Source organism: Dromaius novaehollandiae, chromosome 11, assembly GCF_036370855.1.
Source record: "Dromaius novaehollandiae isolate bDroNov1 chromosome 11, bDroNov1.hap1, whole genome shotgun sequence".
Lineage (NCBI taxonomy): Eukaryota > Metazoa > Chordata > Aves > Casuariiformes > Dromaiidae > Dromaius > Dromaius novaehollandiae.
The window spans coordinates 24,172,602-24,196,061 of NC_088108.1; the positions used below are offsets into that span (position 1 = coordinate 24,172,602).

The 23,460-nt window shown below is 58.6% G+C and overlaps 3 protein-coding genes and 5 non-coding genes across 8 annotated transcripts; 1 reads left to right on the forward strand and 7 right to left on the reverse strand.

The window, feature by feature from the left end:
- Positions 1-323: 323 nt before the first annotated feature.
- DKC1 (dyskerin pseudouridine synthase 1) lies at positions 324-12,427 on the reverse strand. The gene is made up of 15 exons (XM_064518420.1): positions 12,316-12,427; positions 12,050-12,111; positions 11,539-11,625; positions 10,868-10,959; positions 10,086-10,270; positions 9,488-9,552; positions 8,779-8,905; positions 8,269-8,399; positions 7,101-7,244; positions 6,539-6,659; positions 4,973-5,091; positions 3,696-3,799; positions 3,189-3,255; positions 2,272-2,430; positions 324-1,718 (listed from the first exon to the last, which is right to left on the reverse strand). The coding sequence occupies exons 1-15, from the start codon at positions 12,329-12,331 to the stop codon at positions 1,650-1,652; spliced, it is 1,548 nt and encodes a 515-aa protein (XP_064374490.1). The 5' UTR covers positions 12,332-12,427; the 3' UTR covers positions 324-1,649.
- LOC112989779 (small nucleolar RNA SNORD83) lies at positions 4,584-4,659 on the reverse strand. Its single transcript, XR_003260910.1, has one exon. It is a non-coding gene; the product is annotated as a small nucleolar RNA SNORD83 (small nucleolar RNA).
- Positions 5,916-6,161, reverse strand: LOC112989775 (small nucleolar RNA SNORD17). Its single transcript, XR_003260907.2, has one exon. It is a non-coding gene; the product is annotated as a small nucleolar RNA SNORD17 (small nucleolar RNA).
- LOC112989782 (small nucleolar RNA SNORA36 family) lies at positions 7,973-8,107 on the reverse strand. The gene has a single exon (XR_003260913.1). It is a non-coding gene; the product is annotated as a small nucleolar RNA SNORA36 family (small nucleolar RNA).
- On the reverse strand, positions 8,501-8,576 carry LOC112989780 (small nucleolar RNA SNORD83). The gene has a single exon (XR_003260911.1). It is a non-coding gene; the product is annotated as a small nucleolar RNA SNORD83 (small nucleolar RNA).
- LOC112989776 (small nucleolar RNA SNORD17) lies at positions 9,138-9,383 on the reverse strand. Its single transcript, XR_003260908.2, has one exon. It is a non-coding gene; the product is annotated as a small nucleolar RNA SNORD17 (small nucleolar RNA).
- Positions 12,428-12,604: 177 nt separating the features above from the next.
- Positions 12,605-14,339, reverse strand: LOC135329569 (40-kDa huntingtin-associated protein-like). Its single transcript, XM_064518421.1, has one exon. The coding sequence runs from the start codon at positions 14,230-14,232 to the stop codon at positions 13,153-13,155; it is 1,080 nt and encodes a 359-aa protein (XP_064374491.1). The 5' UTR covers positions 14,233-14,339; the 3' UTR covers positions 12,605-13,152.
- Positions 14,340-18,408: 4,069 nt separating this feature from the next.
- On the forward strand, positions 18,409-22,754 carry LOC112989659 (probable G-protein coupled receptor 34). Its single transcript, XM_026110949.2, has 2 exons — positions 18,409-19,780; positions 20,449-22,754. The coding sequence occupies exon 2, from the start codon at positions 20,466-20,468 to the stop codon at positions 21,477-21,479; it is 1,014 nt and encodes a 337-aa protein (XP_025966734.2). The 5' UTR covers positions 18,409-19,780; positions 20,449-20,465; the 3' UTR covers positions 21,480-22,754.
- Positions 22,755-23,460: the final 706 nt, after the last annotated feature.

Genomic DNA, 23,460 nt, shown 5'->3' on the forward strand with positions numbered 1-23,460 from the left:
CTACAGCTCACCCCGGCACAGGCAAAGGAGGAAAGAAAATACCCAACTTCCAGGCCTGCGCCCCTCGGGTGGTACCCACGGGGAGGGCAGCCTCCAAACACCTGTAGAGTCACCGCTTCATCAGCAACAAGGGCCCCTCCAGCGACAGCCCTTGCTGACACCACCACTGCTCTCTGCCTGTAGCTCCTTCGGGCAGGCAGTGCAGGGACAGGCGAAGGGACAGCCGCTACCTCTTCAGCAGCGTGTGTTAACTGCCTCCCCACGAGCCGACCTGGGAACACTGACCTCCACTAGGGGCCAGGTGAGCAAGAAGAATCACCCACTGAAAAATAGGGGTTGTTTTATTTTTCACGTAAAAAAGGAGTAAATAAAAATCAACTTTTTCTGCTCAGTTCTGACAGCCACCAGCTGCTGGCCCCACTGTCCACATCCCTCACTAGCGTGGTAGAGGAGAAAAGTCAGACCAGGAAAGACGATTAGACAAAAGCAGTGCTAAGACAACACTACAGTCTCTGCAGGGATAGAGACTCAGAACAAAACAGCCCGGATCCTTCCCCACCAAAGCGCTGAAATCCCAGCTCAGCACTACTCCTGTGAGAGAGGAGACCTCCTGCTCCCAGTGAGCCATCCCAGCTACAGGAAATTGGGACAAGTCGCTCCAAAACAACTGAAGCTTCGCACCTAGTGCCCCTCACAGAGCTGCCTTTGGCCAAGCTGCAGCCCTGAAGGCCTCCAAGTCCTGACAGCTCTTTAGAGAAGCATACGGGCTCACCGCTGCCTGGGCACTTTGCCCTGCTCCCCAGCAGCGTCCCTATTTCCTGCCTTTGGAGCATATTAGGTACCAAAAACAGGGAAGGCAGCTGAGAGCACTGAAGTCCCATCCGAGCAATTGGGCACAGAAGGGCGAAAAAAGCCAGCAGGAGGTAGGCTCCAGCAGCATCGCTGGGGCACTGGGTCTGGGGAACAGACAGCACAACTAACAAGCAGGTCCCCACACTACAAAGCGAAAAAGCAGGAATTTCGTGTTCTAATCATTTTATGTTAAACTTAAAAAAGCACCAAAGAATAGCCTTTGGTGGAATATTTGATCTCTGCTGGCTGAGGGTCAAGCCAAGCACATGGTGAGCTTAAAACCAGAGCCCTTAAAATAACTGATTCAACCGTTCCCATGCCAAACCCATTCAGATGGGCAATGACTGGGCAAGTTCTCGGGCATTAACACATTCTGCGACTGTCGGGTAACAGCTCTGACCTTGGAAGAGAAGGAAGAAAGAGGCAGGACAAGAGAGGGGGAAAGCATTATTCCTCTCTCGCATAGTGAAAATGGAGACACCGTGAGCCAGGAGCTGCAACTTCCCTGAATATAACATGTCTATCGGTATCGAGGTGTCGAGCTTCACAGAGCAGTCCAGTGCCGGGGCAGGCAGGCGGGCACCCCTCTCCTCTGGCTACCCTTAAAACAGGATGAGGAGAGGTACCTCGACAGGGCACACCCTGGGCAAACACACCGTCTCGCTCATATACACCGTGGAAAAGGAGCTTGGAACTTGCTGGCCCGGCTGCCAGATGGCCAGTCCTCTTTTTCGTGAAGGCCTCAGACTCCTCCCTCCCCACCGATGAGGTCGCCTGCTTTGGACAGATCCAGTCGCTTACTCCGAGCTCTCTTCCACCTCCTTTTGTTTCTTCTTCTTTTTCTTCTTGGTGCTGGCCTCGCTGGTCTGTGAAGAGGTTGGAGAGATCAGGAAGAAATCGAAAAGGAATCACTTACTGCTCGTTTCCAGGGGGCACCGGGCACCACTGGAAGGCTGATGAGGCATTCACACAGCACGCGTCTTCGCTTCCCCTTCCCACCCGCACAGCCCCAGGTATCCAAACATGCAGCCCCACTCCAGACCCCGGGCACGCTCCCCGTGGCTGCAGTTCCCCCCACCCAAGCAGCAGGGACCTGTTACAGGGTACCAGAGGTGGCCTGGCAGGAAGGGGGACCCTCCAAATGCCCCAGGCACAAGGATGCTCAACCCATACACTCTGCTCCATCCCTTCCCCACTGCAGATCCATCCCAAGCCTCCCCTGCCCAGTATGTCTCACCCACCCTCATCCAGGCCAGCTCACGGACAAGCCTATATTGAGACACCTTCCCTCTGCCCCTGGGGACCCTGGTACTTTGAGGACATACACAGCAGGATGCTGAGGTGTTTATCCCAGAGGCACTAGGAACAAAATCTCTCCCAGTGCTTGGACCAACACCATGGCAGCACCCAGCTACGTACCACTTCCATTGGCTCTCCTCCACTGTCAGCAGCCTCTCTGGCCTTCTTCTCTTTCTTCCGCTTCTTCTTTTCCCTTTTGCTCGGCTCATCTGGCGGTGGGGTGGCAGGGGACGATGGGGTCACAGCCTCCTCACTTTCACTCTCCGACTCTCGTTTCCTCTGTTAGGGGAACATGTAGTCAGACAGGCCATCTCCCAAAAGGGCACAAGCGATGGAAGGGCAGCTGGCTGATGCAAGCCCAAACGCCACTGCCTTGACGGGCTCAATCCAACTCCTCAGCCCATTCTGAATAGAAAAGCGAGCTACCAACAGCCAGAGGTCCCTTCCAGCATACACTGTCAAGCATTCCCCTCTCTCAGCTTGTATACTACAGTTCCCAGTGCTCCCCGCACCCCATAGTCTCCACAGTTTGAAATGCAGCTGCACCCTGCTAAGAGCATGCAGAAACCCTGCCTGAGAACATGGGAGGCATGAGCTGTATAAAAGGTTTAAGGACAAAAGTATAAAAGCACACTTCAGAAACTGCCCACGGTCTTCAGAAAGGTCCTCTGGAATAACGTTCCTCTACTCTGGCTCCATGAGACACATTGCCTTGGATGCCGCAGCATGTACAGCTCAAGTCAGAGCTCCTCATACCCCCTGACTGTGCAACACAAGTCACACCCAAAGTACCAACAGCAAGAGAAAAACATCTAGGGACTGAGGCCCCTTAACAGGTCACCCCAGTACTAAGCCCTGGCCACAAGATGGGCTCTAGGCTCCCACAGCCCCAGCTTTGCCCCCCAGGGCTACAACCAGTTTAAGTCGCAAAACATTCAGAGCTTGATGCCAACCGCCCAAGGCTAAGGCACATCTCAAATATCTTCAGCAGGCCCAAAACAGACCTGATTACACCAGACACCCCTGGCGATACTCACTTTTGGAGCCCTCTCTGGCTCTGAGACAGCTCGGGGGACTGCTACTGCCTCTTTCTTGATGATATCCCTGAAAGAGAAGAGATCTCAGACTGAGCAGGACTGTCTCTGCCTCGTACCAGCCCAGACAATTACAAAGCCCCTTCTTCCCCCTTCCAACTGCTCCTCAGCCCAGGCCAAGCGTTAGGGGCAGATGCTCAGTGTAGGGAAGGCCTGCAGCCCGCACCAGCGCCCGGCTGGGCTGGACAACGGCAGCACCTCCCCTCTTCCATTTAGCAGACTGACTCCCTCTGCAGCCACAGCACCAGGCTGCAGAGGGATAACCGTCTGCTCACACCTTTCGCTCCCCTGTGACCGCAGCAGACACAAGCACACCCAACGGGGCCAGGCAGCAAAGACACCTTGCCAGGCGTAACACGGTCTAAGCGCAAGCAGCAACACCCAGGGCAGCACTGGCTGCACAGAGCCTCCCCTTGGCGTGTCACTCCGAGCCCACCGCCCTCTGCTCACCTGTAATCCACGTACTCCTTCTTCCACGAATCCGGCGTGCTCTCGTTGGGCTTCCCGTGCTTGTCCAACAGACCCTTCTGGATCATCATCTTCTTCTGGCTGGCCTGAGAGCAAAGCGCAAAAACTCACACTGCAGCTCCGAGGCGCAGAAACCCCGCCGTGCGTTTCAGCCACGCGGCGCGAGAGCAGGTATCCCAGGAACAGGCCAAGCCAGCAAGTATATCGTCACTCGTTAGCCACTTGCCCAAGGACCTCCTGACAATTAACAGAAAGCATCCCCTGTGCAGCAGCCTCCCACCTCTCGCTTCCTCCCTGCTGAGGGTCTCTCATCAGTAAAGAACAGCTAATTTGGTGGCAGCAGCAATAAAGCCAGAGAAAGAGGACTCTGCCCAGCACTTAGCTCACCTGCGCTCAGATCCTCAACCAGCTTTCTGCAGCTTAACAATCCACCACATTGCAGCTGCACCACTGCAACTGCCCAGGCAAGGCAAGACCCCTTTGCCAAAGGCTCAGAGAGACCCCAACTAGGTTGCATCACATTTGCTGCGACATAAGCGTGGACACATCCCCAGGACCTTCTGCCCTTCTCCTGAACCAGGGTGACATCACATGCCACAGCAGCTTCGCGCCACGTTTGAAGCCTAGGCTGTAGCACTGGCTGAAGGGAAACTACAGGTCAGGTGGAGCTAGAGCTGACTACTGCTACAAACCTGCCTGATCCCACGACCCCCAGCTGCATGAGAGGGGAGAGGGATCCGAGGTGCACAACCTGCACAAGTTGTTCCTACGGCTCCTGTCCTTCAGGCAGAGTTTAGTCTCTTTCCACACAGTTTTGCATTTCTGCACTGTCACAGTTTCGTGAGACTAGCTCCTTTCTGGCCCCTCCCGAGCCATCAGCATTGGGTGATAGATGAAGGTCATCTCTGCACAGAGTGCTCATGCCATCTAGGTGACATCATTTGGCTCTTTACAGAAGGAGGGTTCACACGCAAACCTGAGAAGCCCAAACCTGACCATTGGCAACTGCCCACTTCCCTGACACAGCTCAGCCCACAACAGCAGGGAAAGCCGGGCTCTGCTCCGCCACTGAGCTGACACAGCCCCGGCACCGGGAAGTGCCACCATCGCAGCTCCAGATGAGCACAGGGGGATTTACAGAGGGGCCCAGGAGAAGAGGTGGGACACAGCTCTGCCCGAGGGTGCCCAAGCCCCATAGCCCAACAGCTGGGCCCCCCTCTCCTCCCCGGGATCCAACCTGGCACCACAGCCCTGCTCACCTTGGGACCGAGGCCCCATTTGCGGGGATATGTGTCTCTCTCCATGATCACTCTCTTGATCTTCGCCACTATTCCATGGTCACAGGTAGAGATGACCGCAGTGGTCATCAAGGCAACCGCTGCAGGAACAGGCAGAGAATCCACAAACACTTTAAAACCCAGCCAAGCCACAACAGCTCAGATGCATAAACCTGCTGCATTTAGCCTGCTCCTCCTGCATCACCACAACCATCAGACGGCTTCCCCCCCAGCCCCCAACAATGCCACATCCTCCCGAAACCTCACTGGAGGGGATTTCTGGACGAGCCCTTCAGAGAGTCACACTGTTCAAAGCAGCAAGCGCGTCAGAGCCAGGGATTAACAACAACAGAGGCACAAACCCTTGGGCTTGTGCCAGAACATCTGTTCTGGATGGCAAGCAGGGTGAGCCCATCACCGGCCACAGCAGGGTTCCATAAGCAGACGTCGGAGCACTTCTGCTAGCTGTCACAGCGCTTCTGCTTACGTCAAGGAAATGCAGTGTGTGTAAAGATGCAGCTGAACAGAGCCACTACAGAAAGAGCAGTGCTGCTCCCGCCAGCGTTCCCAACAGCTTGTAGTGGCAAACTGGAGGAGACTAATCCTACCAATATACGTTAAGTGTTTGCTGCTAGCTCCCTGAAACAATCGGTGCAGCCATTACCGACAACAGGGTGGAACGGCTTAGCTGTACTGCAGTGCTTCACCTCCAAGGCCCCTCAGTCCCAGAGCACCCGGCCACGTGGCACCGAGCGCTGCTGCAGACAGACCCTTCTGTGTGGTACATTCAGCACGTGCCACCTGCTCTTCCCAAGCACCCACTTCAGAAAAAGCACAATTTCAGGTCACTTCACAGAAGCTGGTAGCCACTGAAGTCCCTTTACACCGATCTCCTCCATAGGTGCGATGTGCTAGGTGGTAGTACGTGATCAGACATCATCCCTCATCTCGGTGGGGATGGAGCCCGCACGGAGGGGGCTCCAACCCTGCCAGCACGCCTCACTCCTGCAGGCAGCCAGCCACAGGCCCCAGCAGCCCCCAGTAGGACACTGGGAGACTGCAGGGTCTCCGGAGGCCGCACAGCACCCAGACCCTAGAACAGGAATCAGGGTGCTGCAGGAGGGCAGTGCCACTGCACTCAGAGAATGGATAAACTTCGTCATCACCTCACATACAGAGCACACCTGAGCCTCACGCAGCTGAAAGAGAGGAACCCCTCACACCTTGCCAAGGACTGGCTCTGAAGCCAAAAGACAGCTCACAGGCCAGGCGATAAGAGGTAATAGGAGTGCAAAGATTTCTGATGACCCTAACACAAGCAAAGGATTACCCAGCTTGTAAGTTGGCTCTGATGCAGCTGCTGTTTCTTAACCTCGGGCTCAATGCCAGCTGCCTTGCATCCTAGCTTGCTAGGCCAAGGCACCCCACAATTCCCAGCAGGCAGTGTTATTTAAGCCTTCTGTATATGGGAACTCATTTGTCAAACATTCACTGGAATATAGTCTTATTTCTGCATCTAGCCAGGCGCAAGAACAGGGAGCTTCATACCTAGGCATATGGCTTCTCCTTTTGTGGTGATGACAACAATCTCCTGATTCAGCTCAATGCCATCTTCATACCTCAGGACACCAGGCAACATGATCTTGGCTCCATAGCAAATGGCATTAACCTGAAGAGGTGGGGAACAGCAGGTCTTACAGTCTGTTGCAGAAGACAAAGCACCTTAAGAAGTGCCTCAGACCACTTGAGCTTCCCTTTGACATTACTGTCCCAACAATAACATGCCCATATGTTTTGTATGGTGGACAATGAGAAACAAGCTTGAGGGCTTTGGAGAAAGCAAGGAAAGGAAAGCACCTGCCACAGCAAACAAGCTGAGACAGATCTCTCATAAGCATCACACATCCTCCTCAAGCGAGGAGAGCACCATTTCTGCCATTCAGTTCTGGGCTCTTGTATCTTACTGCTGATCTGGCACCAGGCCATACTAAGTCCTATATGGTGCTATACAGCACGAGGATCCTGATCTCCCATTTGTTTTACTGGTTATACACGTAGGAGGGCACTTTGCAGTCTCCAGATGACAACTGGCACCAACTCAGCAACTTACCGCACTGTCTTTCATAACGAGCCGCTTGTGTGAAGTCAGCAGCTTCTCTAACGGCAGGATAACTCTTCGCAGGTAGCTGTCATCCTTGTTGTTGTCGTACTGCCATTGTGCATCCAGGACATCATGCATAGTCACCATGTTGTCCTGAAAAGACACGACCCTTCTAAAACTTTCCTATCAGCCACCAACTCAAAACAGACACAAGAGAACACAGCTAAAGACCAATGGCAGATACTGTGCTGAAAGGGAGCAGAAAACAGATTCTGAATTCAGAAGTATCAAAAAAGCAACCTAAAAAGGCAAGAACAAGTATTTTCCATCAACAGTTTGAACCCCTCTGGCCCTGACTTTTGTTACTGCAGACTTCAACCATCCTAACTTCCGACTGCACTTGGTTCTAGTACATGAGGTACACGGAACACTTGAAGTGTGACCAAGCCTACACAAATACCCGGGACTTCTAGACAAAGGAGATCAGGGAGTAGAAGCTTAAATTAACGGGAGTAGAAGCTTAAATTAACCAGCTCCTCAAACTGTGACATGCAATAAATTCTTGAAGGAGCTGTGCATCCAGCACCTGGAATTCAAAAATGACTGCAAACGATTACATCTGCGATAAGAGCACAGATGGATGGGGAACCACTTGCACTCTGATACTCCTGCTCTACAGGGAGAGATTGGCCCTGGAGTCCAGACTGGCAGCGGGATGCAGCTATGCCCAGACTGAGAAGCAAGAGTTCAGGACCATTGAAGGCTGCCATCCCCCAAGAGCACCTCAATGGAAGCACGTGCCTTGTGCTGTGCTGCGACACCACGTGGCTGCAGACAGCTAAGCAGACAGCTCACATTCCTGAACTCACGGCACACGCCTGGCTTGTAGGCTGAGAAACACAGGTGGCTTAAGAGAACTTGCAGTCACCATGGTGCACTTCCCAGCCACTCACTGTCCCAAAGTTTAATTACCAGAACAGGGGCAACCACCCTGAACTGAACTCAACACTTTGGTTCAGACTATGGCAAAAGCTCCCACATTTTGGGGACTGATCACAAACATAACTTCTCCCAGCCACCATGCAGCTATACTTTCTTCCACCACTGTAAAAGTGACAAAGTTCCAAGGAACTCTCACAATTCCAAAATTGCCAGTTATAGTTAGTCGTCACTCTACCTTCTCTCCCAGAATCCCTGAGCGCACTCTCCGGAGCTCTTGCATCTGTCCTCCAACACCGAGGAGCAAGCCAAGGTGAACACAGAGTGTTCGGATGTATGTGCCTGCTTCACAGCTCACCCAGAAGATACCTGAAACACCAGCCAGGCAAAGAGCATTTAAACATGTATCTACAAATGAACCAAGTCTAGAAGCTCTTTCTAAGAGCAGCTTTGTGTCTAGCCTCTCACAGAGCCATCAGCATTGGGTGATAGATGAAGGTCATCTTTGCACAGAGTGCTAATGCCATCTAGTTGACATCATTTGGCTCCTCAGTGAAGGACTTGGCTCTACAGACAAACAGATGGGATTTGCCTCTTAGCGCACAGAAGCAAGGCAAGAAGCAGTTACTGCTTGACAGTGGCAAGAATTTAAGATGTCTTATGACATCTGCAAGGAACAGGAAGCAGCCCTTTGCACAGGGAATTTATCAGCGGATGGTTGAAAAAAGAGAAGACAGTGCTATTTTACCTAATCTTCTCTCAGGGTCATACTCCACTAGCTTGCTCTCATAGATGGTTCGGACTCTCAGCTGTCGCTTCACAGCAGCGATGAGGGGCGGCCGCTGGAACAGCGCGCCGGTCAGAGTTTCTATCGCCTGAGGGCAGAAGCAGAAGTAACAGGTCACACCTCTCCCATTAACACACCTAGCATAGAAGTGCCTTGGGTCTCCAGACATTAGGACCACTTCCATGAGTAAGAACCCACAAGATTCATTGCTGTTTGGCTAGGTCACATTTATAAAAGCCAAAATGAACCAGGGACGTGGTCAAAATGCTGCCCCAGCCATCAGTGAGGCATAGCTAGGCTTTTTCATCAGGTGGTAGTACGTGATCAGACATCATCCCTCATCTCGGTGGGGATGGAGCCCCCACGGAGGGGGCTCCAACCCTGCCAGCACGCCTCACTCCTGCAGGCAGCCAGCCACAGGCCCCAGCAGCCCCCAGTAGGACACTGGGAGACTGCAGGGTCTCCGGAGGCCGCACAGCACCCAGACCCTAGAACAGGAATCAGGGTGCTGCAGGAGGGCAGCACCACTGCACTCAGAGAATGGATAAACTTCGTCATCACCTCACATACAGAGCACACCCGAGCTCCATTCCTACCCTCTCCTCTCCCAGGGACGCTGAACGCTTTGCGTTTCAAGTGGCAGCACAGCTAACAGTGTGCAGAGACTTACCCTGGCCAGCTGGGCCTCACTTTCAATTGCATTGTGCAGCCGAACAATTCCCACATACTCTTTGCCTAAAAGAACGACAAGAGCAGTCAGGAGTGGCCACTTGCATTTAATGTTGACCTCAAGGTGCACACTGCTACACAGTCAAACATCCAGAAAGCCCACCAGACATCTTCACAAGCACCTTTCCTAGACAGTGCAAGTAATTTACTATGCAGTTGCTTATTCTTCCAACAAAAGAAAAAATCCAAGCTACAGGTGTATTTCTTTACCAAGTGTTATTTCACTGAACTTGTAGACTGAGGCCACCTATAGCCATGAGTCCAGTCAGTACACAAAACCAGTCATTCAGAAATGTTTTCCTTGACCTAAAACAGTACAAGCCCCTCATAGAGGGAAAAACGATCAAAACACATGCAACGGCATGTACGTGTCCTCACTGACTTGGAGCAAGATGGATAAACAATCCTTGAATTTAAGTCACTCAAGACCAAGAGCAGCCTTTTGTAGGCAGGAATGGAAATCGCCAGCTTGTCTCCAGAAGAACTCCGCACTTCCCCGGTCAGTTAGCCTGTAAGTGGTCCCAGGGTGGTAAACGTACCTGCGCTCTGCTGCGATTTGACCAGCCGTGTCGCCCTCTCAATGCACACAATCAGGCACCCAGTCACCTTAGGGTCCAGAGTGCCACTGTGTCCAGTCTTCTCCACTCGAAGGATGCGTCGGATCCACGCAACCACCTCATGGGAAGATGGGTTGGAAGGTTTGTCGAGGTTAATAAAGCCCGACCTGCAGTGCAAGGTGACAGAGATTAGAAATTTAGCATCAGAGCAAACAGAGCAAGCGTGGAACCCTCGATGACTTGTCACATTTGCCAAAAAAAAAGGTATTTCTAAATGAAGAGCCAAACAAGAGCCTAGTCCCACAGCTGCTCCCATCGAGACCCCAAGCAGTTACTCTGCCCACAGCTCCTCTGAAAGGCAGGTCGTATATTCCAAGATCAAGCAATTCTCATCTCTTCAGACTGCTGATCGCTACTAAGTACTTAAATCCAACCAAAACACCACACGCAAACTCCAAGCAGTCTCCATGATTTCCCGTAAGAGCCCTCAGAATTTCTCAGGCATTTGCATTCTTGTTGGCAGACCAACTGCAAGCCCAGAACGAAACAAACTCCACAAAAAGTGACCAGTGGGTCCTATTTCCAGATTTACTGTCTAACAGCAAAATACGAAGGCAAGCAGAAAGGTACAAGAGGAATTCAGAACACAAAACATCACAGACGAAAGCGGTCACTGCCACTTAGTTTCAGCTGCCACCACCACAAAGTCACCTGAAGATATTAACCATGAAAGATAAAAATACTCTCACAGTTATTACGCTCACCTGACATAGTCGGATATCTCTCTCTTCAGGGGATTAGCACCAGAAGGAAGGGGTGTGTAGTGTGCTGTCAACACATTTAACTTGTCGAAGTTCTACAAAGTCCAAGCAAAAATCATCATAAGTAAAATGTTCTCGAGCTCCCTGTGCCTCAGTTTCAGTAGTGCTTTGCCCTAATACAACCCACCAGTTATACATCGTCTGATTTGTGTATGTATCTGAAAGCGTCTCTTCCAAATTAAAAATGATCTGGGAATGCAACCACAAGGTCTTTTTAGAAAGAGAAGGAAAAAAACCTCCACAGGAGAAGATGTCAAAGGAGCAGAATGCAAAGCTTCAAAAAGCAAAATAAATCCAGAGTGCCTCAGCACCTCTGTGCAAAGAGCTCAGGAGCCCACGTAGGCCACAGGCCGCTCTCAGACCACAATAAAGAGCAGCTGAAGAAATTCTGTGTGGTCTTTACAAGGGATCACAATCTTACAAAGTAGCATGCAAACGATAATGTTGGTTAAATTTTATAGCATGATTTTTGCATGCAGCGGCGTAGCCTCTGCTTTGAAGGGCACATACGCTGCTTTTGGGGGGAAGGTTTGCGAAACCCTGAGGAAGAGCGCTGCACGCACTGAGAACAAAAGAGAAAGCCCCCGCACGGGAAGCCCACCGACGCCCGCTACCTTCAGCAGCAGCGGCCACTGCGACGTGTCCAGCTGGGCCACGCGGGACTCGGGCTTGATGAAGAACTCCTCCGTGTGCTGGATGTCCTGAGCAGGGACGGAAGGGGCAAAATCAGGGGGCTGAACGGCGCCGCCGCACTTCCGCCCGCCGCCACGTGCCGCCCCTCCGCGCCCGCCGGGCGGCTCCCGGGCACCGCCTGCACTTTGCTCCCCGGTATCGGGCTTAAAGCGCTCCAGCCGCTGCCGCGGGCCCAGGGGCCGCCCGGGGACACCCGGGAGGGGCCCGTTACCGGGGTGGGAAGAGCCCGCTGGTGATCGGGGAGCGGCGGGGCAGGTCGCGGCCTTTGTGCTGCCCTAGGGCGCCTGGCCCAGCGCGGGGGGGACCCCGGGGCCACCCTGGGCCCGCCGCCGCCGCCGCCGATCCCCGCCGTGAGCCCGGGCAGGCCCCGGAGCCCCGCGAGATGCGCCCGGCCACCCCGGGGAGGGCAGCGGGCCGGCGGCGCGGGCTCACCGCAACGTCCGCGTCGGGGAGCTGCCGCTTCTCCTTCTTCCGCCGCTTCTTCACGCCGGAGCCTGCGGGACACACGCGGTCAGCGCCCCGCCACACCGGGCCCGCGGCCGCGCCGCCACGGAGCCCCCCCCCAACCTCACAGGCCGCCGCCGCTCCCAGCCCACCCCGCCGCGACCGCACCGGCGGCGCCGACCCGCTCCCCGTTCCCGCGCAGGACCCCGGGGCCGCCGGGCGGGGCAAGGCGGGGCGGCCCCGCCGCTACGCACCGTCCCCGTCCGCCATGGCCGCGCCGCGTGGTGCCGCCGCGCAGAGACCGGAAGGGCCGCCCCCGTCCCGACATGCCCCGCGCGGGCGCACCCGGAGGGGGCGGGGCCAGAGAAGAAAAGACGGGCCAAGAGGCGAGGCAGGGGGCGTGGCTAAAGCGAGGGGCGGGGAAATGGGCGCGGCTCTGGGGAAGGGGCGGGGCGAGAGGTGCCGGCTGCCCCGGCTGGTGTCTCCGGGGCCGCAGGGGCCGCGCACGGCCGCAACCCAAGAAAGAGCCCGGAGCCTGGGAAGTAAAGTGCACACACAGTCCGTTTACTGCAACGCACAGGGCAGGGCTTTCCCGCCGGCTCCCGTAACACCGGCTCCACCGCTCGCGCAAACACCGGCCCTCGCTGGGCACCCGCGGCCGGGCAGGCACCGCTGCAGCAGGGAGCCAGGAGCCGCCCTGGCCTGCCCGGGGCTCCCGCGCGCTCCGGGGTCTCCTCCAGGACGGCTTCGCCCTGCACCACGAACGGCCTTGGGCCGAGCGAGGGCGAAGGAGCTGCTCCCCATCCGTCGGGAATTTGGCACCAGAAGGAAGGCCGGGAGGGACGCGCCGCATCGGGGAGCGCTGCTCAGGGCGTCCAGGAACGGCAGCGGGTGACGGGGCTGCAGCTGCCAGCGCCAACTTGGCCCCTGCGGCGACCGCAGCAGCGCGAGAGGGTCTCGCCACAAAGCGCCCCGCCGTCGCACGGGCAGCAGGATCCCTCTCCGGGGAGGCGACGGGGAAAAGCGCCGCAGCGTCCGTGCCGGGGCCACGAGGGCGAGAGCGGCTCCCGCCGCGGCGGCCGGGCCAGGCCTCAGAGCCCCTGGCCCGCGGGGCTGGTCATCTCCTGCAGCACCAGGTGCAGCAGGTGGTTCTGCTCGGCGCTGAGCAGCGGCCAGAGCTCGGCCTGCAGCGCCTTCAGCGCCTCCAGGTCCTTCTCCTGGCAGGCCAGCACGGCCGACTGCAGCAGCAGGAAGAGCTCGGCCGGCAGGCAGCCCGCCGCCGCCGCCGGCCCCCCCGCCCCGGGACCCGCCCCCGCCCCCGCCGCCGCCCCCGGCCCGGGCCCCGGCGCCGCGCCGCCCTCGGGCGCCTCCCAGCAGTACTGCTCCAGCGTCCGCGCGTGCTCGGGCAGCAGCTTGGCCGGCGGCGGCTGCAGCAGCAGCAGCAGCAGCACCCGCGACACCTCGCAGCGCACCAGCGCGTCGCGGAAGGCGCCGCCGCCGCCGCCCGCCCGCGCCAGCGCCTGCGCCCGCGTCAGCGCCGCCAGCGCGCCCGCGTAGTCGCCGCCCAGCAGCAGGCAGGAGGCCAGCTCGCCCAGGCAGCGCAGCGCCTCCAGCGGCAGCCGCGCCGCCGCCAGCAGCTCGGCGGCCCGCCGCAGCGGCGCGGCGGCGCCCGCCGGCCGGCCCGTGTCGCGCAGCGCCGCCGCCAGCTCCAGGCAGAGCCCGGCCGCCAGCGCCGGCTGCCCCCGCTCCAGGTGCAGGCGGGCGGCGAAGGCGCCGCAGCTCTGCGCCGCCGCCGCGTGCTCGCCGAAGCCGCCGCGCAGCGCCAGGCGCTGCCGCAGGTCGCGCTCCTGGCGCAGGAAGAGCCGCGCCGCCTCGGCCAGCGCCGCCGCCTCGGCGGGCCCGTGGAAGAGGCTCTGGGCGCAGCGCGCCACGGCCAGCTGGCACCAGGCCGCGTAGGGCAGGCTCTCCTGGGCGCGCAGCTCCCGCGCCAGCGCCGCGAACTGCTCCGCCGCCTCCGCCACGTTCGGCTTCCGCAGGAACCGCCGCCGCAGCTTGGCCGACACCAGCCGGTACCGCGACAGGAAGTCCCCGTCCCCGCCGCCGCCGCCGCCGCCGCCGCCGCCGGGGCCCGGCCCGGCCGCCGAGCCGCCGCCGCCCGCCGCCGCCAGCATCGCCGCCGCCGATGAGCGCCGGCTGCCGGGGCGCGCGGCGGGGCCAATGGGCGCCGGCTGCCGGGGCGCGTGGGGTCGGGGCGGGGCCAATGGGCGCCGGCTCTCGGGACACGTGGGCTGCGCGGCGGGGCCAATGGGCGCCGGCTCTTGGGACACGTGAGGTCTCGGCGGGGCCAATGGGCGCCGGATGTCGGGGCACGCGGGCGGGGCGGCGGGGCTAATAGGCGTCGGCTGTCGGGGCATGTGACTGGGGCGGCCGTTGGTAGTGCGGGATGGCGGCGGCGGCGGCTGCCCGGGCGCTGGGTCGATGCCGCGAAGGGGACTCGGGCGGCCCCGGCGCCTCCTGCCGCTAAAGAGCGGCCGTGGGGTGTCCCGGGGCTGGGCCGGGCCCTCTGTGCGAGCCTCGTTGTGCCGCTCCCCGCGCAGCCGCCGGGGCTGGTGCGGGTGAGCGTGGGCGGCGTTTGCGGCCACGTTGCGGCCCTCGCTTTGCGGCGTGGGTGCCGGTCCCGGGGGACAGCGCGGGGTCCCGGCCCCCTGCGCAGGCTCCGGCCTTCACACCTTGCTCGGAGCTGAGCTCACGTAACAGACGCCCCCGCGGTTCTTATGAAACCCCCGTCTGAGCTGATCCCTCAGCTCGCGGGGGTGCCGCGGCGCTGGCGAGGGCACCCGAGAGGTGAGGGGTAGCGCGGCTCATCCCCGAATGACTCTCGATAAAAAACTCCCTGAAGTAACAACGATGCTGCGGCTTCGCAGTCACCAGCCGCCTCCTGCGAGGGCCAGCCGCGCAGACTGCAAGCCTGGCGGCACCCCGAGACGGGCTGCGGGCGGGAGCCGCGCGCTGTGCTCGCTGCGATCGCAGACTGAGCGCGGGTCGTGAATCTCCGTCCTTCAGCACTGAAGACTGTCTGTCTTCTCCCGCCGCCAGTGGACCCCTCTGCTCCCCCAGCCACCTTTTTCTCTCGAGCTGACCAAACCTACAGTCTGCTCTAAGCAGACATCGCGGCCTCGCCTGAGCTTAAGCCTTGCAGCTGCTGTTCAGCCGCACAGGAGGACTCACGGGCGCAGCCCAGCTGCTTGCGGGCCCGGCTGTAACAGCCGGCCTGGAAGATGTCCTTCCCCCGCAGACCTCTGGGCTCCGGTGGCTACCACAGGCAACGAGAGGAACCGGAGTTCCCTCCTGGCAGTCACCTTCTGAGGCCAGGTGCCTCCAGAAGGGCCAGGCAGGAGCTGCAAGGAGCAGAACTGCTTGTGTGTATTTTATGCATGTGTGAGTGTGTGTGTAAATACACATATTTGTGCCTTTAACAGATGACTGACAGCAGCTAGCTGATATTGTGGAAATGCACTTTCGAACTTCCACACCGGCGTCAGGCTGCAGTTATTTCTGTACTTGCTGGCGGGTCTGGGTCCGTTTTTCTAACGTAATTACTCAGCAGGATCTGGAGGTGAAGCCGACGCAGCACAAGACACCAGGACGAAATGGAGAAACCAGGAAGTTGGGCAGCCCATGATTTCCACTGTCCAGGCGTTGGGATTTCCAGAGCTGGAACAAACCCCTCTCCCTTACTCATTTCTCGCCTGTGCTTTCCAGCATAACTGTGTTTTCTCGCGGTAGCGGGGAGTAGCACTGAGCTCCCGGGCTGTGCGACGCACGGGCCCCATGGCAGGGCCCAGACTGGGGGCGGTGCTGGGGGGCACAGCGTGCTGGGGAGCACAGCCCGGCCCCGGCAGGCCCAGCCGTCCCGCCAGGTCTCAGCCGATGGACGAGTGGAGGTGTCTGAAACCACGGCACGTGCATGCGCCGGCGCAGCGCGCTGTCGGTCTGGATTTCAGTTCCCTTTCCCCGAGCCTGTGACGTGGCAGCGTGCCTTGAGGCGGGGGCGAGGGTCTCGCCCGTCCGAGGCCTTGATGGGCTTCGGGGTCAGGCTTGAGGCCGCCAGCCCAGACTGCTGTGTCATACGGCGGGGTCTCTCCTGGGAGGGGACAGAGGAACGTTTGGGCCCTGCAGCGGGAAGGGGGCCCAGGGGACACCCCGGCCCTCGCTGGACGGACCGGAGGAGCCGTCCCCCAAGGAACCGCACGTGGGACGGGGCCTGGGAGGGCTCACGGAGGGGAGGCAGCTGCGCTGCTGACACAGCAGGGCCCGCGGGCTTCCTGAGCGGGTCCCTTCCCAGTGGTAAATGTACAGATAAGTACGAGTATGGTTTTCTCTGTGCCCCGTGCGAACGGTCGCTTGACCTACTTTTGAGATGTTCTAAAAATAACCAGATCAAAAGCATGTCAGAGGGGAGGCTGCAGGGCGGAAAGCAGGAGGGGTAAACCATAGATAGCTTATTTTTCCAGGGGACTCTATTCTAATTTCTGAATGTTCACATCCCAAACTGCGTGCACCTCTCACGAGCGGTGATGGCACCCCCAGCACAGGTGCCAGGACCCTCTGGGTCCCATCCTGGCACGCGGGACGCTCCTGTGTTGGGAGAAACCCGCATGGAGCAACCCTAACGTCTGTGCCATGCTTTTCTGGGCTGAGCACCCTGCCCAAGCCCGTGTTCAGCCCTGAAGGCTAAATTGCTCAGACTGCTCCTCTCCGCACTGCCTAATCTCTGCTTTCTTTAACTTTTTGCTCCCCCTTTGCTGCAGCTGGTGCCGAGGAGGGGAAGCTGGATGCCCAGGGTAAGAGCTGCCCACGTCCCGCAGGGGATGCGATGCCTGTCGAGGGCTGAGGGGTGACACAAGCCACAGGGGACGGGTGACGGTGACCCCGCCGGAGAGACTGGCAGGCTGCAGAGGCCTGCGGCGAGGCGCAGGTGGGGAGATGGGGAGGGAGAATGGTTCGAGGCAGTGCCCACGTGCCCCGGCTGTCCTGGGAGCAGCGCTGAGCCCGACCCCGAGCTCTCCGCAGCTCTGCCCCGGCTTTGCTCAGCAGCCTCCGCTCTTGGGGCCTCCCTTTCCTGGGCTGCAGAGCAGAGCGGACCGCGCTGAGGGCAGGGCCCTGTCTCCGTACGGCTCCGCTCGCTCCATCCGGCCACTGTGGCCAGTGGAGGAGAACGGCTTACGAAACAATTTCTCCTTTCCACTGCCATCACCTTTGCGTTCCTTCCCTGCCCATCACGGCAATTTGCATCTGTGTGGGCGAACGTCAGGCTGCTTCGCGAGCTAAATCCGGCAACGTGGAAACTCTCTGCAAAACAACCTGCCCCGTTCATGCGGCTTTCGTCCTCTTGGAGTCTGGGATGAGGCTGGGGCCAGCCCACGTGTCTCCTCCCCGACTTCCCACGCCTCGAGGGCCGACACCAGCTCCCCGGCAGCTTTTGGCCGAGGGGCTTGGGGCAGCGGCGCCGGGACGCAGCCCGGGCAGGGCTGAAGCCGGCTCTGTTGGGCCAGCATTGGCCAGGGATCTGCGGGAAAAGCTGCGATTTCAGGGAGCTTCAGCTCTCCGTTGCTCCCCGCTCCGCAGGCACGGGACGAAGGCTGGGGTAGCTCCCCGCTCCTTGCAGCACAACCCGGGCCCGCAGCGGCGGGGGGGCTGCATCCGGCAGCGTGGCACCGGCTCCCGGCGCGGGGCCCCATCGCGGGTGCCGGGTCCGGCTGGGAGCCGACCCGTTTGGAGGGCAGGAGCCGAGCCGGGAGAGCTGCGCCCCGGCCCGCGGTGCTCTCCGGAGGCACGCGGAGGAGCCGCCCGGCAAAGCCGCACGCGGTGTTTCCAGCCACCCCACAGCTGCCGTGAGAGCCCCTTTCTGTCCCCCTCTCCGCGCTGCCGCCGCCGCGGTGCCCAGCGCCTGCCCGGCTGCAGGTGTGCCGGGAGCGCTGCCAGGCTCGCGCCGGGGCGTACCGCTGCGAGACGCACCTCCCTCGCCGGGAAGGGAAAAACCAAAGCCGCCCGCGTGGGAGGAGTGGGGAGAGCAGCGGGACGCTTGTCACGGGCGGGCGGTGTCGTCACCAGCCAAGGGCTTATAGTGGCCCCGGCGAGAGCAGGAGCCTCGGTTACGGCGGGCGAGGGAGCAGAGGAGAGGCGCCGAGGTAGGTGACTCTGGGGTGGCTTTTCTTGTTATGAGTCACTGGGAAGTGCTTGTCATCTGTGCAAGTGGCGGGGGGAGAGGGCTCGGGGGTCACTGCAGCCAGGAGCTGCGGGGGGGGGGGGGGGGGAGCACAGCCTGGGGCCGGGCAGGGAGAAGGAGCCGGGGACACGTCCGCCACCGCACCCGGGCACTGCATGGTCAGGCGGGACCAGGCGCACCTGGGCTCGCCAAGGCACACGGGAGGACGGTGTCTCCGCTGACCCGCTCCTGGCGCGGCTGTGCGTGCTCGAGCAAGCCCTCCCGGCCGCCCGGGCAGCGGCGGGTACCCAACGCAGCTGCACACCGATGCCTCAAGGATGCAGGTACGCAGCGACCAGGTCCTGCCGGCAGCACCTCTGTGCAGCAAACCAGAAACCTTGCACTGAATTTCAGGCATTTAATCGCAGTGGTTTTAAAGCGCTGCGACCCAAAGCAGGAAACCCAGCTGGTGCTGCCGCTCCGAGCGGGCCTGGGGCTGGCGGTGCCCTGCGGTCCGTGCCGGGACGTGTGCGGAGGGAGCGGGGAAGGGTATGAGGGAAGCTGTAGCAGGTGGGGGGAAGCTGGAGGTTTCTGCAGCTGTGGGTCGCTCAGCATCTCAGAGAGCAGGAAAGGGAGCAAAGGGCGAGGGGGCTGGGAAGGAGCCGGGCCAGCAGCCCCTGCCCGGTGGAGACACGAGCTCGTGTGCGTGGAAGAGGCTGTGCTCACGGGGAGGCCGCTGCCGAAGCCGTGGGCACCGGGGCAGGGTCTGGGGCGAAGGCACCAGCCCCAGCCGAGCTCGGGCACGGCCGTAGCCGTGGGAGCCGCAGGGAGCCAAATCAGGCGGGGAAGGTGAGCGCAGAGGCCCGGGCATGCCCCCATCCCTTCTCGCTCCCCGGGAGAGGGGCTGGCGGACGAGGGAGCACGCGGAGAGCGGCGCATTCGAGCACACGCACCGTGTTGGAGATGCTCGCTCCCTGCTCCATGCTCAGCCTGCACCAGCCCCACGCGAACGCGGCAGAGCTGGCTTTAACCCCCCAGCCGGGGCGGTGGGAAGAGCCTCGCCGCAGCAGCGCAGCCCTGCACGGCGGTTCCTGCGGTTGCCTTGCAGAGAGCCCTGGCTGTGGCATCAGCGCTGAGCAAGGCAGCTCAGGGCTCGGCCGGGCCCACAGCACAGCCCAGGCTCGGGAAGGGGGAGACCGGGGTTTTTGGCAGTACAGTCACACTGACGTTAGCCCCAAGATACCTCCCAGGGGTACTGATCTTTTGGGGAACACCTTGGTGGGTCTGGCTGGAGCCTCTTTGTCCCAGCATCCTGCGTTATGTGAGGAGCACGCACCTGGGATCACTGCGGGAAAAGGGATGTGCACAAAGGAGAAAGCTGGGCAGGGGATGGGGAAGAGCCTGGTAAAGGAGGCCCTGCTTCTCCAGGGAACCCAAGTATCTGAAAACAGCAGAGTGGAAATGAAAGAACAGCCAGGCGTGGGCTTGATTTTCCAGCCTCAACGGTGACGGTAAGGAGCTCTCATAGATCTGGTTATCATCCCTCAACGAGGTCCAGATATCCATAGCTCTTTCCCTGCATGGAGCCTTAGTTCACCTGCTATACCCAGAGAGCCCATGTACAACCAAAAGGTGGTTTCCCCTCCTGAGGAACCCCAGATTTTGCTATCGATGGGGCTGTGCTTATCTAGTACAGAGCAGACAACTTCTGCCAGTCTAATCTGACATCCTTCCTTAACAGCTGATAGCCCAGAACAGCATGAAAGGAGCCAGGAGAAAAGTTGGGCTCCGCAGTTGGGACGGGGGAGTGCTGCCTGCCTCCTGGACCAGCCTGCTAAGGGACAGGGGACTATTTTCTCTCCGGTGCTTAACACGCAGATTCTTTGTGGATCTTTTCCTACAGGTGTGAACCACATAGGAGAGAAGCCAGTGCCAGTTTCTGGCCAAAAACCAGTGTGTCAACCTGTACAGACTAGTGCTTTTAGGTCCCCAGGGTGGTTTTCCGCATATAAGCCGTGCTGGTGGCCTTTGCATAAAAGTTTGGGGGACTGCAAGGTTGTGTTTGCAGTGACTTGGGGCACCCAGGTACCACACAGGTGTATCATAAAAAGAATGATGCTTCTGTGGAGCCAGTTTGTGCAGACGTCAATTCTAACACCCTCTGTGTTTCTCTTTACAGCTCCTTGGCTCTAGATCATGGACTCTCTAAGCACTCCCCTTCCCGCTGCCGAGGTCACGGAATACAGACAGAGCAATTCCTGCTGCCAGATCCAAGATGGGTTCCTGTCTGTGACGCTCCCTGTGATGTACTCCCTTATCTTCGTCATCGGGCTGCTCAGCAACACCCTGGCGCTCTGGGTGTTCTCGTGCAGCGTGCAGCGGAGGACCTCCATCACCGTGTACATGAGGAACTTGGCTCTGTCCGACCTGCTGCTCTCTCTCAGCCTGCCCTTCCGCATAGCTTATCAAAACACGAGTGGGCCCCGGATCTTCTGCAACATTGTCGGGGCCTTCTTCTATCTCAACATGTACGTCAGCATCACGTTCCTCAGCCTGATCAGCCTGGACCGCTATCTGAAGATCATCCGGCCCCTCCAAAAGTTTAAGATTCACACCACGTCCTGTAGCACCATGGCCTCTGGGGTGGTTTGGCTGGTGCACTCAGCTTTCATGCTACCTTTCTTTTTTGAGACAAAAGGAAAAGGATCCTGTGACCATAAATGCTTCCACTTCAGGAGCAAAAGCACTGTAGCAGCAGCCTTTAACATGGTTGCAGTAGCCACTTTCTTTATCCTGCTGCTGCTCTTCCTCTACTTCTACAGCAAGATATTTGCCAAGCTCCATAGAGTCTCTTCAGTGAATGCTCAGCAGCTGAACAAGAGGACTGGCATGAAAGCCATCACCAAGACCTTCGTAGTCCTGATCATCTTCATCGTATGCTTCACCCCCTACCACGTTGTCCGTATTCCTTACGTCCTCGCGCAAGTGGGGGTCATTTCTAGCCTGCCCTGGCAGCAGGGTCTCCATCACGCTAATGAGCTTGTGCTCTGCATCTCCGCCCTCAACAGCTGCCTTGATCCAGTGATCTTCTTTTTCCTGTCCAGCAGCTTCCGGAGGGCAGTGCTCAGCACCATCCAGGGCAGGCTGAAGAGAGCTCTCCTGCGGAACCAGGGAGCGCTGAGCTACAGCAGATCCGTGACCGAGGCCTAGGCCTTCCAGCGGGCGCCAAGGCCTTGGGCATACGACCTTCTCATCAAGGGTTTGCTCTGACTGCTGGTATTTACCAGACGAGACTTGCCAGGAAGATGGAGGAAGAAACTGGAACCTTTTCATGTTTCCTCCACTGGCACCGTCAGGGCTAGAGCTACCCATGGGGGTAAATGAAGAGGAAAAGAATAGCTGAGGCCTCACCTATCCACACCAGCTCTGCGCACACCGCTGAAGAGATTATTTCCTAGGAAGAATGAAGGCTGGGTGTGCCACAGGAACAACCTTGGCCTAGGACCTCCACCCAGCCTAGGGAAGGACAAGGACAGAGCCCAGGACAGAGAAAGGCTGCTTTGATGGGAGGAAGAGGAGTGAGGGGAAGAACAGGAATGGGAATCTGCTGTGAATCTTTGCCTCCGCATCGCCTCCCCACCAGAGAAAGCAATAAATGGGAAAATGAGAAGATGAAGTGCAGAAGAATTGGGAAAAGGGGAGGGAGAAGCTGATCAGAGCATTACTGGGGAGCAGATGAATATTTTGCTCTGTGATGGAGCTCAGAGATGTGCACTGCTGGGCTCGGAAGATAGGCATGTGAGGAAACATCACAACTCCTGCAACCCCAAACTAAGACAACGCACGCTTTTTTTCTCATTTTTACTGCAGTCCTTGTAACACTGTGTCAGTCTCTCTTTTCTGTATATTTGAACAGGTGATTCTGGGCTTCCTTTAGCTGTTTTGCTTTGCCACTTTCACTGGCATGTTCACACGGGTCTGGCAGCTTCCTTGCCTGGCCGCTGCACAGCACTCGTTTCGGGCTCGGACCACGCCAGGAGCATTGCTCCAGCGGGGATCCATCGGCCAAAGGGGATGCGCCACGGAAGCGCCTAAGGCTCGTGAGTCCTGTGGACCTCAGGAATGAGTGCTGACTTTGATGTCCCCAGGTCAACACTCACTATGCACTGACTCGAAATGGAGCCTGCAAGGGATAAGGAAGTTTTTGGCCTTTATTATTCTTCATTGCCCATCCTCTTCCCAAAGAAGAGGATATTTCCTTACTTGGATTTTTTTTCCCTCTCGTATGCTCACAGCTCATCTGTTCACTTATTTTTAGAAGACTTCAGGCTTGGAGAAACGGACTGATTCACACGTCAGGCCAGCAAAGCCTGGGCAGTTAGGACTGGGGAGGATTTTCATTCAGACTGTGAACTGTTTTAGTAGCTACCGAATTCAAACACCTGAGGAATACTTGGGAGAATAAATGTTTTGTTAAAGATCGAATCCTCTGATCTTTCCAGTCAAGGTCTGAGTAACCCCCAACTCTCACTTTAGCTCTGTTACAAGGGAGGACCTGAAACTCAGGGGAGGACAAGACTCGCTGTCCTCTGTCGTCAGCGCTAATAAACACACCGAGAGCAAGGGAGAGGGGCGCGTTTCCTTTTCATGTGGGCGGGGGGAAACGCCAAAAGGCAAGCTCTTCCTGTGGAAAGCTGCAACGAAAGGTTACAAAGCTGTTCTCTTCCGATCAGCGCTGGCAGGAGTCAAAGCAAAACGTGTGGTTCAGGAGCCTCAGCATCGCGACACCGGCGTACGTGTGTGCGCCACGCAGCCTGGAGGAGACCCCTTAAGTCGAGTTTCCCCTCATGAAGTGGAGGCCCTGACACCTTCCTGCCAGAGAAAATGAGTATCACAGAGAGCGTAAATCCTCGCTGCAGCCCAGCGCTGCCCCTGGCCCGTGGGCTGTGCCGGGAGCAGGGGGACACGCGGTACTGGCGCGCGTTTCCCTGCCTGGGGGGAAAAACTGCGGTCAGGGCAAGAGGTGACAGGGACTCGCGATGCTCGCGGCAGGTCTGGGAGGAGGTGGTGGTGGGAGGGCTGGCAGCAGAGCAGACGGAAAGAGAAAGCCACACGGCCGAGGGGCTGATGCTCGCTGCCGAGAAGCTGGTGCCCTGCACCATATCCTGTTTCCTTTATGGTCAAGGCCGGC

Coding starts and splice junctions, on each gene's coding strand:
- DKC1 (XM_064518420.1), bottom strand. Junction 10,960..11,538: donor AGTGGCCGCTGCTGCTGAAG/GTAGCGGGCGTC, acceptor TGGACTTTGTAG/AACTTCGACAAGTTAAATGT. Junction 3,800..4,972: donor AATGGGGCCTCGGTCCCAAG/GTGAGCAGGGCT, acceptor CTTTGCTCTCAG/GCCAGCCAGAAGAAGATGAT.
- LOC135329569 (XM_064518421.1), bottom strand. CDS start 14,232: ATGCTGGCGGCGGCGGGCGGCGGCGGCTCGGCGGCCGGGCCGGGCCCC.
- LOC112989659 (XM_026110949.2), top strand. CDS start 20,466: ATGGACTCTCTAAGCACTCCCCTTCCCGCTGCCGAGGTCACGGAATAC.